This window comes from Eptatretus burgeri, chromosome 15 (assembly GCF_056783735.1).
Source record: "Eptatretus burgeri isolate ZD-2024b chromosome 15, Ebu_testis_v1, whole genome shotgun sequence".
Lineage (NCBI taxonomy): Eukaryota > Metazoa > Chordata > Myxini > Myxiniformes > Myxinidae > Eptatretus > Eptatretus burgeri.
In genome coordinates this window covers 10,460,748-10,473,642 of record NC_140975.1, presented here as the reverse complement: position 1 = coordinate 10,473,642, position 12,895 = coordinate 10,460,748, and the positions used below count along the sequence as shown (strand labels likewise).

The 12,895-nt window shown below is 45.0% G+C and overlaps 1 protein-coding gene across 3 annotated transcripts in view; it reads right to left on the bottom strand.

Annotated features, from left to right (window-relative positions):
- BCAR1 (BCAR1 scaffold protein, Cas family member) overlaps nucleotides 1-12,895 on the bottom strand; it is a 38,392-nt gene that overhangs the window by 20,564 nt on the left and 4,933 nt on the right. The window contains exon 1 of one of the 3 annotated variants that reach the window (XM_085856398.1): nucleotides 3,859-3,891. The exons of 1 other annotated variant lie outside the window; for it this stretch is intronic. In XM_085856398.1, coding sequence (XP_085712524.1) covers nucleotides 3,859-3,876 — 18 coding nt within the window. In that variant the 5' untranslated portion in view covers nucleotides 3,877-3,891. Of the gene's footprint in view, nucleotides 1-348; nucleotides 676-3,858; nucleotides 3,892-12,895 lie in introns of those variants that run through there. One more of the 3 variants, XM_085856399.1, reaches the window with a different exon arrangement.

Genomic DNA, 12,895 nt, shown 5'->3' with positions numbered 1-12,895 from the left:
AATATATATATATATATATATATATATATATATATATATATATATATATATATATATATATATATATATATATATATATATATATATATAATAAAAAAAGAGAGGAGAACCCCGAGGCAGTGATTGAATCCAAAAGGAATGTTAGCGCCACATAAAGGTTTCGACATTCAGGAAAGCAAGGGGACATTTTTCAAAAGGGTCGATTTCTCTTATTTGTTAAAATGAAGGTCAATAAATGATTCGCTGCCTTCCCAGACTCAAAACGCCTCTCTCTCTCTCATCTCACAAATATGAGTCAAGAACACAACATTTAAGCGCTCAATCATCCATTGTTTGCACCGCACTTACCCAAACCTTCATCGTCAATCCGAGTTGAGCTACCATCGAAGGAATGCAGCACTGTCCCTCTCCATCCTTCTCTCTCTCCCAGACTCTGTGCTTTGCCTGTAATGTTTCCGTTTCCTGAGCACCCACCTCCTCACCCCCCCTCACCCCTTCCTTTCTTCTCCACCTTTCTCGTATCCCTCCTGCCCTCCACTATGCCTCGTCAACCGTCCACACAATGTCTCACCCCCTTAATGATCCACCGCACACCCTTTGGCCTCCTCTCTTTTTCTGCCATCAACCTTTCCTTGCTCTTCACTATGTGCATCTGCTTCTCTCCATCTCCTCCCCACCTACTCCCCCACCCAGCTTACTGGATAGAGCCATAAAGGCAGAGCTCCCGGCACCAACGTCAGCAGTTTGGCATTTGTTCATGTCTGCCTAACTCCATAACTCCCCAAGCATAGCTCTTAAGGCATTCTCACACAATAGCCAAAAAGAGCAGGCTGGTTTGGTTCCAAAGCCACTTATCATGTGATACCTGCCTTATAAAGTCACCTAAGTACCTCGTTTAAAATAAAAAAAAAACACAATCGACCATGATTACAATTAATTTTCAATATTACGAGTGTTCCATTTTCATCCTTCAACACCTCATCCGAGCCAACTGATAAGTGACAGCACAGAAACCTTCAGGAGGCCATCCCATGATATCACAGTCATGGTGTAATGCTGGGGAACTTCATCGCATTGAGAGAATAATCGTTTATCTCCAAACTGGTCTAAATTCTAAATCCATAATATCAACTATGTCCTTTTAAATTAAAGCAATCACTGCAATGATGATGTCATCAAAAAACAAGTATTGTTGTTAAACAGGCAATGGAATTTTGAGGGTTGAAACAGAATCCCACTGCCTTGAACACTGTTCAGGAATATGGGCTATGGAGACCTGAAGCCCAAAGCACCCAGGAACAATGGATAGCAGCTGGAAGCCCGTAAGGGGAGGGGGGATTCATAAAAAGGTTGAGGGGGGAGACAGCTGCCGGGGTCTCTCATTGTTACCTCTTTCGGATAGGGAATCGGCAGCAGTTAACAGATATAAAAGCTTCTAATCTGGCTAAGGCAGCGGTGCACAAGATTTTAAATTCTAAGTTCCAAGAACCCAAGCTAATCTCAGGAGAATGACCATGTTACCATCGGATCATTAGTAAAAACCCAAAAGGCTCATAATCACCTGCCCTGCCTGGTGTGGTCTGGTCTCCAATGCTCATAATCTGGCCCAAACATTGCGCTTGACAACTGATGCCCTCAGAGGAGTTTAGGGAAGGGCGCTACGAAAAAGGCAGCACCATTCAAGATCCCCGAACAAAATTAAAATCGTGAAATAAAATAAGATTTCAAAAAGGACAAATCATCATATTTATGATTCTGAACCAAGAAGAGTTTTGATCCCCAAGAAAAAGGACTCTCGGGTTATGAGTTCCAATGCGACCGCGTTTTGAAAGCTATGCTAACTTGTGCATGGACGAAGGATAGATAGATGTATAATCAAACGGATACAAAACCCAACTCTGTGCCCCTTTTGGCTCTGTGGAATGAAAGAAGAAAAAAAAAATTCATCGAAGGGAAGCAGAAGACGACAACAATGGGGAAAACAAACTTTGCCAACGTGCGTCACGGCAGGAAAGAGTGACACGGTCCAGAACAAAAGGGCCAGGCAAAGAGAGGCCTGACTGCAAGTGAATGGCTTGAAAACCCTTAAAACAATTCAACACAACCTGAACAAAGGGGTTAATTCACCAAATGGCTTTTTGCATCCACAGCAAGCAGCTCGGTTCTCTATGCGGTTCATTTGAACCACAGAATACAGATGCCTGTCAACTGGACTTCATGTTCACCATCAATGAACTATGGTCACTCAATAATGAGATGTGACATCTCACAGTTGCCGATTCCAGCCTCGATGGTTGACAAATGAAGACCCTGCCGCATTTTTACAAGTTTGCTGCCCTAGGTAGAGAGCGTTAAGCTGGCCATCTCATCTGCACACACTGGATCTATGACATCAAGTCCCCATTTCTTTTCTGCAAGTGTAATATTTTGGGCCGTGCAATAGTTAAATTCATACTTCTTCAGGATCAGGTCATTGCACTCTCAAAGCTATCAAGTGCCCTCCTTCCTCGACACAGAGTGTCAAAGTACTGTATGCGAATTAAAAATCCCATTCTTATACAATGCCGAGGCTCATGGAGGATCGAAAGAAGAGTATATTGAGCCTTAAAAAGGTTACCTCCAAACAAAGAGCATCAAAAAGAAAAGTGAACGAGAAAGGCACTCGGTAGAGCATATACCTCCGACAGTCTGAACAGTTCACGCTTTGTATCCCACCGATAGGCTGGATCCAGATCTGAACCAAAATCTAATTGGCTTGTTTGTTATTGTCACCTAACCAACTCGTCCACTTCGTTTTGTTACAACCCATCCACAACTTTTAGAATTCTCGTATCCAGATCTGCATCTTCACCATAATCGAATCATTTCATCCTTGTCACACACCCAATCTGTCCACCAAGTTACGTGCAAATCCGTCCAGAACTTTTTGAGATATAGTGCTCACAGACAGACAGACAGACAGAGAGGTGAAAACATAACCTCCATCCACCTTCAGCGGCAGAGGTAACAATAGATTGGTTACTGAGTAGCAATTAATTGAAAAGTGACCGCAGCAAAGCAGTGTACGTAGTGCACACACATCCATAAGAGGACCGAGCTGTGCTTCAGGGTGCCCACTGCCCAGATACCAGTGAGAGACCTGCGGCAGACACATGCACCTGATTATGGAATTTCCTACAAAAACAAGAGGATAAACAAATTAACATTCAACAAAATATGCCTCGAGCGATGTGGAGATGGCCGAACAAAGGCCCGAACGGAATGCAACAAAAATAAAAGTGACAGAGGAATGTCGCGCAGACAGCCTTTACGAGTTCATCACAGTAACAGAGGAAGTGCATCTTTTCATGCAAGTACAATCCCTGCCATGTTGCTCAAAAATGGACCGAAAATCGACAGTTGTGGTTTAAAATCTGGACACATCGGCACCATCAGAAGGAAGCCTTTAATGAATCGGATGAACTCGTGGACAAGTTTGGGAAATTCAGTCACTCTCAAATGGAGTCAAACACATCTTTGTCTTTCGGACAGATAAACAGATAATGAAGCTATTCAGAAAAAATTAACAACTCCCCCCTTTGCAGGCATATCTGCGATAAAAGGACATGCATTGTACAGCCGATGCATTTTGTCACACTCCGTCCTCGCCGTTCAAAAAGGTCAGATTTAGAGGTTCAGCTCATAGATTCGGGGAACGAAAGGGAGGGGTGATTGTGTGGGGGGGGGAGCAGGCATCATGCCAGATCTGAATAAAACAGCCCACCATCTTCCCTAAATGCAGCACAATCTCAGATGTGGTTAGAAACTCGGTGCTTTGTGGATGAACCGAGGAATCCCAAGTACTATTGTTAGCCGAACCTTGTATGTGCCGAGCATCACCCCTTCATTAGAAGTCTCGTCCACCTCTCCATCGCAAAATGGACCGCAGAATTGGCAAAACGGGAACACAACTGCAGCACCCTCAACGCTAATCCCATAAACATGGGTAGCCAAGTCCGTCCTACCGACACACCTACGAGTGCACATGTAACCTCTCGATTCTCAGCCCATCTAAACATCAAATCATGCCAAAGAATGTGTATCTTAGTGTCGAGGTAACCATTCATTACCCACTTGTATATGCTGCCTTGCAGCAACACATCAAGGACATTTTGTTACTTGCAGGATAGTTAGGACATCGAGGGAAATAAGGATTGAGGAGGAGTGTGGGCGCGTAAGGACACCACGCACAGAAGAAAAGAAAAAACAAAAAACTGAAGCTACTCAAGCTCAAAGCCAAAGCAAAGCAAGTTTGAGGCAGTTAACATTTGTTATTCTTTATTGCCTTGCTCCATTTCATAGCTGGAGATATTTCCACAAGGGTAAAAATAATAAAGAATAAAACCATTGCTCGAGGAAAATCTAAACTTCAGTCTTCACTGTCACGGTAGTAAGTGTCAATACTCGAGCACTTTCGACCGGACATGACATGACATGTAGTTAAAACGACCACCATAAAAACAGAGGTGATAAGAGAGGGAGACCAGGCACGAAGTTGACGGGGAGTGGGAAACTGCACACTCACGGAAGTGTGCCTGTGATTGTAGAGCAAAGCAGACGAACGGCTCCTCCCAGCCGTGGGAAAATGCATCGGCCATGGCAAAGGCACGTGCACATACCTCCGTCAGGCTGAACAGTTTACATTTTGGATCCCACTCATTGGGCAGATCTGATGAGCTGAACCAAAATATAATTGGCTCGTTCTCATCTAAACCACATCATCCACCAAGTTTTGTTACAATCCATCCACAACTGTTTTCAGATATCGTGCTATATATCATTTTGGCCCAATTTCTCAATGATGGTGGTGGTTGTATGGCAGCTTAGCTGCCAGGGTAGCCATCATTTCTTGAAGCGTGACTGTGTCGCTGATGCAGTGCACCTCTACCAGTACACACACTGGAACTGGTACTCATTTCGCCGACCTCGGAAGGATGACAGGTTGAGTCAACTCCCTGGTGTATTAATTCAGCGGCCGACGGGGCTTGAACCCAGGACCCCAGGATCTCTAGCCGCCACCCTAACCACTGAGCCAACAGCAGGCTTCTCAATGATGAAGAATCACTTGTAAAAAAAAATTAAACTCTCGTATCCAGATCCGGATCTTCACCAAAATCGAATCAATTCGTCCTCGTCACACACCTAACCTGTCTACCATCTTTTGTCCGAATCCGTGCACAACTTTTTGAGATATCGTGCTACATTTCATTTGTAGCCCAAATCCAACTCATCCAACTTTAAACTTTTGCCATATAATCTAACTTTTGGACACGGACGGACGAATGGACAGACATACACGCACGCACGCACACAATTTATAAGCCTGATAAGTGAGGATGACTAATCTGTAAGCCTGATGAAGGTAGTTGGATGAACAAATTGCATTTTTTGGTTTGCCCCAAATACCGAAAGGTTGCGCACATCAACCGCAGTGAAAAGATTGTTGAGCTGTGTTAATGTTGTATTATCGTCATCTTTTAATGGGTCCAATTGTTCACAACTCGTGGGGTCAGCCTGAGGGAACGATTCTTGCCCATCTTTCTGGAACTGGCTGTCCAGGCCCAACGTTCAACTATGGCAGGAATTCGTAATATGGCAGGAAGATAACTCGCCAACTCTTTTCGAAGGACACTGTGGGCTCTATACGTCCAACAAGTAGAGCTAGCAGATGGGTCCTCTGGCTTAACGTCCACCTGAGGGATGGAACACACACCGATGATTCACCCTGCCGGGGAACACCAGGACGAGAGTCTATAGTCAGGTCAGGATTCCAACCAGACCAGGAAGCTTGAAGGTGAGTGCGCACACCTCTCGGCTTTCCTATCAAAGATATACAATTGTTCTCAAACATACGAGACATATCGGACCTTGATTCTTCTTCTTCTTCTTCTTCTTCTTCTTCTTTAAAGGCCACAGTTAGTCCCACATTTTCATGGGGTTGGCCGGGGGAAACTAGCCCAAATCTTTAACGAATCGGTTGACCAAGCATGATGTTCGACTAAGGTTCGGGCAGGAATTTGTGAAGGGTGCCGGCGATAACTCGCCTATTCTTCACAAAAGACACCACGGGATCTTTATCATCCTCAAACTAATGCTGGCAGACGGGATGCCCAGTTTAGCATTCATCAGAGGGACGGCACATACATTGATGAATCACCCTGCCTGTGAAACACCGGGATGACAGTATATATCTGGGTCAGGATTGAAATCCAGGTTAGACAGCTTTAGAGGTGAGTGTACCTCGAAAGCTGTCTAGCCTGGGTTTGTTTGTGTACAGGATATCTCAAAATGTTTTGGACGGATTCGGATGAAATTTGGTGGGCAGGTTCGGTGTATGACAAGGACGAAGTGATTAGATTTTGGTGAAGATCTGGACCCGCCAACTGGAATTTTTCAAGTGATTCTTTCCCATTGAGAGATTGGGCCAAAAACGATATATCGCACGATATTTCAAAAATTATGAATGGATTCGGACGAAACTTGGTGGACAGGAAGGGTGTGTGACAAGGACGAATTGATTGAATTTTGGTAAAGATCCGAATCCGGATCCAGGCGGAGGTTTTGTTCGTTTGTCCACACAGATGGTATGTGTATTAATTACATCAGACCCTTTAGAACCCCAATATCCTTTAAGACCCCAAACATCATTTAGAACTTTTACAACATAAATACTATGAAGACCCTAAGATCCCCAAAACTCTTAACACCCCTAAAACCATTCAAAACCCCGAAATAATCCTTTAGAGACTTTAGAACCCGAACACCCTTCAACACCCTTTAAAACCCCAAAGAACCCTTCAAACTCTAAGACCCTCTCGAACCCGAACACCCTTTAAGACCCTGAAGATCCCTAAAACCTTTTTGACCCTCAAGATTCTGACGATGCTCTATATCCCCTAAAACAAACGAGACCTTTAGAGTCAAGAGACCCTTAAAACGCTTTCAGACCCCATAGACCCTTTCGACCTTCACACATTTCAGACCTTTTAATACCCTGTTGACCCATTTGACATTTAGACCCTTTTTAGACATTTTAAGACCCTTTAGTCCCCCTCAGACAAGTCCAACCATTTTGACCCCCTTCGATCTTTTAAGACCCTTTGGAAACTTTAGACCATTTCGACCTTTTCAAACCTTCACAACTTTTCAGAACTTTGACCTTTACACATTTACAATCAGACCATTTATATCTTCCATTTGCAATCAATGACCTTTCATGTAGTACATCCTTCCATTTATTTGCCACACAAAAGTCCTGACGAGGGTCTGCAATCTCAGATTGCTCTTTCTTGTTACCCCACGCACGTGAAGCGAAAGGCGGGGTGAAGTAATCGGTCACGTACGTCCATACGCGTTTGCATTTCGTTAAGAGCATACATAGAAAACCGTTCAACGGAGGAAATTGAAACTTTCCACATGTTACATGACCATTTTAAAGAACACATACATATCGAGCGTACATCGAAAATTTGTAAAGTATAATTTCCATACATTTACCTCAGAAGTGTACATAGTTGCAAATACAAAATTGCCACCAGAAGAGTTGGCTCGCACCCAGGGCCACTGAGAGAGAGCCAGAATCGGCCCCGGGGCAATACTAAGCAGAAGGCCCCCTTCATCCAGCCCCTTTCAATTTAGTGTTTTTTAACAACCTGTATTTCCTTTTTTTTGTACACAGTGTCGAGGCTCATATGAGAGCTAACACAAACAACACACAAGGGGGGGGGGCAGGAGACAAGAGGGGCAGGAGAGGAAAGGACAAAACAGTGGGGAACAGAGACATGAGGAGATCTGTGGAAGGGAGATGGATGGAGCAGGGTACACAGGGTAAACAAGATGGACATTACAGGGACTTTCAGGAAGGAAAGCAGGGAATGTGAAGGAGGTGGGTTTAGGGTGGATTAACGGGGGTAGAAAATATCGAGCATTTGGATGGGGGAAGATAAGAGGCGGTAGTGAACAGATGTTTTGAAAACCTGGAGGGAAGAATGGGATTGAAGAGAGTGTGGGAGTTTATTCCAAAGGCGGGAAAAAAAAGAGGAATGAAAGAGTGAAGGTGATCAGTGATTCGTGATTTTGGTAGTTTTACCGGAATGGGGTTGCTGGCGGACCTTGAGCGCCCTGCGGAAATGTGGTGGGGACATATCGCAGACACAGCAGGGGGAGCGAGACCGGACAGAAGACGGTAGAAGACAGAAAGGCCACTGACCTGCCTGAGGTGAGAGAGTGAGAGGCCCAAAGACTCAGCCTCATCGCGGGAGATACTATTGATCCGAAATGCCTTGGTTTCCACAGCCTGAAGCCGAGAAAGGTGAGAGGCAGGAGCACCAGCCCAGAGGGGAGAGTAGTACTCCATCAGGCTGCGGACGAAAGCTTTGAATGTGGTCAGGAGCTCAGGTGGACCGAGGAAGGACTTTGCACGACAGAGGAGTCCCAGTCGGCGACTGGCTTTGGAGGCCAGGTTGGAAATGTGGCTTTCCCTGGAAAGATCATGGCAGATAGTGAGACCCAGAAGCTTGAATGAAAGGACTTCTTCCAGAGGATTGGTGATGAGAAAGTAGATGGTGATGGGGGGGGGGGTTCCAAACGGTCCTTTCGGAGAGAGATAGTGTGAGTGTGAGATTTGTCAGGATTGAAAGACATGTTCCATGTGCTGGACCAGTTTGTGACTTTATCTAGATCTGCAGTGAGCGAAGAAGCTGCTGATGCTTGCAAATCTGAGGGATGACAGATGGTACAGCAGAGAGTGGAGTCATCAGCAAAGAGAGAAAGAGGATTTTCCAGAGAGTCAGAGAGATCATTGATGAAAACCAGAAAAAGAGCAGGGCCCAGAACGCTGCCTTTAGGAACTCCAGCCTGGACAGGAAGAGGGGATGAGAGAACTCAATGGTACGGTATCGAAGTTTCCATATTTTTTTCCCATATTTTCGTCGTCAGAACATGCCGTGTTTAATGGAAATTGGGGTGTTATTCACATACTCGTACATGAAGATTCCTCTAACACACTTCATCTGGATTGGGTGTGGCCAACACTCCTGTGGTCATTTATCTCATTACCACAATTGTGGTTGTATAAATTGTACCCAAAGTCGTTTATTTTATGAGGGAGGATGTCACTGTCCATGGCAATAGCATGCCAGGGAATCACTTTGAGTAGTTTGGACGGAGATACAAAATAAAGTCCCGTCCCCCCCAGTGTTTTATCATCACAATCAATATATGAAACAAAGAATTGAAGGAATAATTATAGGCTTCATAATTAGGTCCGGGCCCTGGGGTTAGTTATCCCGCCTCACCCCCGCACCCTCTCTTCGCGCCTCTTCTCGCACCAAGTCTTTCTTAAGACTGTGCAGGGTAAGTATTCAAGAATACCATCTAGTTTTGTAATAGAATTCTTTGCATATAGCAACCAGTTTCGCCAAGAACCAAAACTTTGACAATGCTCTACTTTTAAGTTACAACTAAAACTACCTCCCAATTCCACATTTGTTTGATTATTTGGTAACCCGAGAGCACAACAGCTTCATATTCAGCTGCCGTCACTGAAGCGGAGTCACTTACTGACATTAGCTATGTTGTCATTCAAGCCATTTTGATTGTTTGGATAGCGAACGAACCACTAATCCGCCTGTCTGAAGCTTACCACAAAATGGATAACACAAACCACGATCTTGGTGCAATATTGCCAGGGGAGATCGTACCGAAAGTAGCAGAAACATCAGGAATGACACATATCCCTTAGCACATTACGTACCATTTCACAAACAATCAACGGGTGCTGAAGAGCACCTGCTTAAAAGGTCTGGAATGGATGGTAAAGACCAATGCACCATGTGGAGGAAATCAATGGTTGGCATTCGATAAGCGAGTCCCAATCGGTGTTGGACGATTGGCCACTGATCACATGTACAACAACACATGGTTGATAAAATATCGGTGGAAAAGGGGTGGTACTCTGCACCGAAGCACAGTGTAGTTCCACCTTTACAAAACAGGTATCGAGGCTCATAGAAGAAAGTGACAGGGGACAAATTATGACAGACAATATGGGACAAAGGGAAAATAAGTAGGACTAACAACATAAGGATGCATCACAGCACAAGAAGAACCATTATGAGTGAAGGGTCTGAACAGGTGTAGCAGATCTTAGAGGTAGAAATGGGAGGAGACCATGAGATGGCAGTCACCAGCAGATTAAAAATCCTGGGTGGGGAGAGTCCTGACCAAATACCAGATTCCCTGCAAGGGTTCATTTCAAGCTTGACCACTTAGCCGCATTAACACTTGTCCTCAGTCTGTAACTGCTAAAGCAGCTCCATAAAATTCCAAGCTGTGAAACCTAGATCCTCCATGTCAACTTAACACGACTTTGTATTATTATGAATGAATGTTCAAGTTGATGTTATTGTTGGTGTTGTTCAAATATATCGAGAGATCGATTTAGCCTATTTGGTGTTACAATCTGAGCACAAGGCTAAATATATTGGGACCCCTGATCCAAGTCCCCTAAGTGATATATGTCCATTCATCTCTACAGACAGTGCAATGACACGTGTGCAACTACTGGACCTGAGGTCAGATCCATTTGGAATAATCGGTTCTCAATTTGAGAAGGGTCAATGCCAATGGAAAAGCGGGTATTGACCTAAAGGTCTGCAGCCATAGAACAAACACCAGCTCAGCTGTGATACAAGACACTGGTAATTGCTGAACGTACAGAAGACCAACGGATAACAATATTGTTCTCAAATAAGCACAGAGTTTCCAGATATGAATCGTTTCAAGGTATACACTAAGGAAACTTTGACAAATAAATTGCATGAAAATAGAGAGAGAGATACGAGAACAACACCAGGGAGAACGCGTACCTCCGCCACCAGGCTGAACAATTTACGTCTTGTATCCCGATGATAGGCTGGGATCTGCATCCGGACCATTCATCCTCATCACGCACCAAAATCTAAATCGGATTGTGCTCGTCACCTACCTACCCATAGGTGACGTCCACGGGACTTGAACAGTCCCGCCAACGTAGAATGAGTCGAAACGATGGAGGCGGTTTATTTATTTATAACCCAAAGATGGCGGTTTTAATCGCTCTACCGCAAATGGGACGAGGAAGGTGGCACGAGTCGCTTTTCACTGAGTTAATGATGTTTATTTCTCTAACCAGAAATAATAAGACTCGGCAAGAGGAGGGATCCGGGGTGATTCGACGGGATGGTAGTGTGGGTTCGGGCGTGGGGAAAACACAGACAATTCCAATGAATATACAAATCTCAAACCCTCTAAGGCGCCAGGCACACACACACACACACACACACACACACACACACACACACACACACACACACACACACACACACACACACACACACACACACACACACACACACACACACACACACACTAGCTGGTCCTGGTGGTCAGGCTGGCCCGTGGTGGTGACGCAACAGTCCCTGGATTGGCGCCGGACGAGCTGGCGTTGCGCTCGTCAGGGGCAGGAGACACCGTGGTACTGTCGACCTCCTGGTGTCGGCCCAAGTCCGCTCACAGCCGCCAGGGAACCAGTTCTGGCGCCAAGTTGCGAGCAGGAGAGGGAGGCAGGTCCGCCCGCCGTTCGACCCCGTACTCCGAGCCAGCAGAACCCCAGAGCCAACCGAGCTGAGGCACGAAGCACAGCAGGGCCTCGAGACACGATGAAAACAGGATCGAATCAGCGCAACAACACAGCACGCTCCCAGCACAACAACCTCCACCAGAACGGTTTTTCTGTACCGATCTTCTTCCTCTTCACCTTTTCCCCGAACAGAGCCATTTTATCCTCCCGTCCTCGTCACTTCCAATCGAGCCGTTTTATTGGCCCTGCGCCGTCGCCTTCCGCCAATCGTGATCACGGGGCGGAGCCATCCGCAGCACTGTCCTGTGACGTCACGGCAAGCCTCCAGAGAATACTAAAAGGGGTTTACGCAGACACACTTACCCTATCCTGTATCCCTATCTAATTACGTGACAATTATCATTTCCCCCTTGAAGAAATGGACATTTACTAGACAACTTATCACCACTGAATTGCTACTTATTACATCGAGATCCTGGTACACTCGAACAGCATGGCATACCTAATTAAACATCCTAATTACCCTTTGAATGCATACCCCCCCCCCTCAAACGTAACAATATCATGCGATGCATCGTTTTTGGCTCCATCTCTCAACAATGAAAAAAATCCCTTTAAAAAAATAATCGTATCCAGATCCGGATTCCCAAAATCGAATCAATTCGTTTGTCACACACACACAAACCTGACCACCAGGTTTCATTCGAATCCGTCCACAACTTTTTGAGATATCCTGCTCACAGACAAACAAACAGGGATGAAAACATAACCTCTGTTCACCTTTGGTGGCGTAGGTAATTACATTTTGATGCAAACTAAAATATTAGAGAAAGCGATTCTTCAAACTTGTGACATGCCGTGGAAGTTTAATTTTTTTTTGGTCATGATACAAAGAAACAGAATTGAGGATAATTACATTCTGTCATCAGTTGCTCAGAGGTCGCAAATGTTTCACACGTTCAGTCTGTTGAACGATCAGGCTTCGGACTGTCCGGCCTTCTGCGAAACCGGCTAACTCAACCGGCGAACGCCTTTCTAATGGGAGAACAATTTTGACTTGTGACCCCCTAACCCTTCGGTCAACTGCATTGCGAGAATTCCTGCACCACGTGGTGCCACAGATAGGACGCCTTTTCCAAATTTGGAACACTGCTTCACCCTTAAATTCTCTTCTTTTTTTTTTCGATTACTATTACGACAAAAAAATGTTTTTTCCCCCCCAAACGTCTTACGACC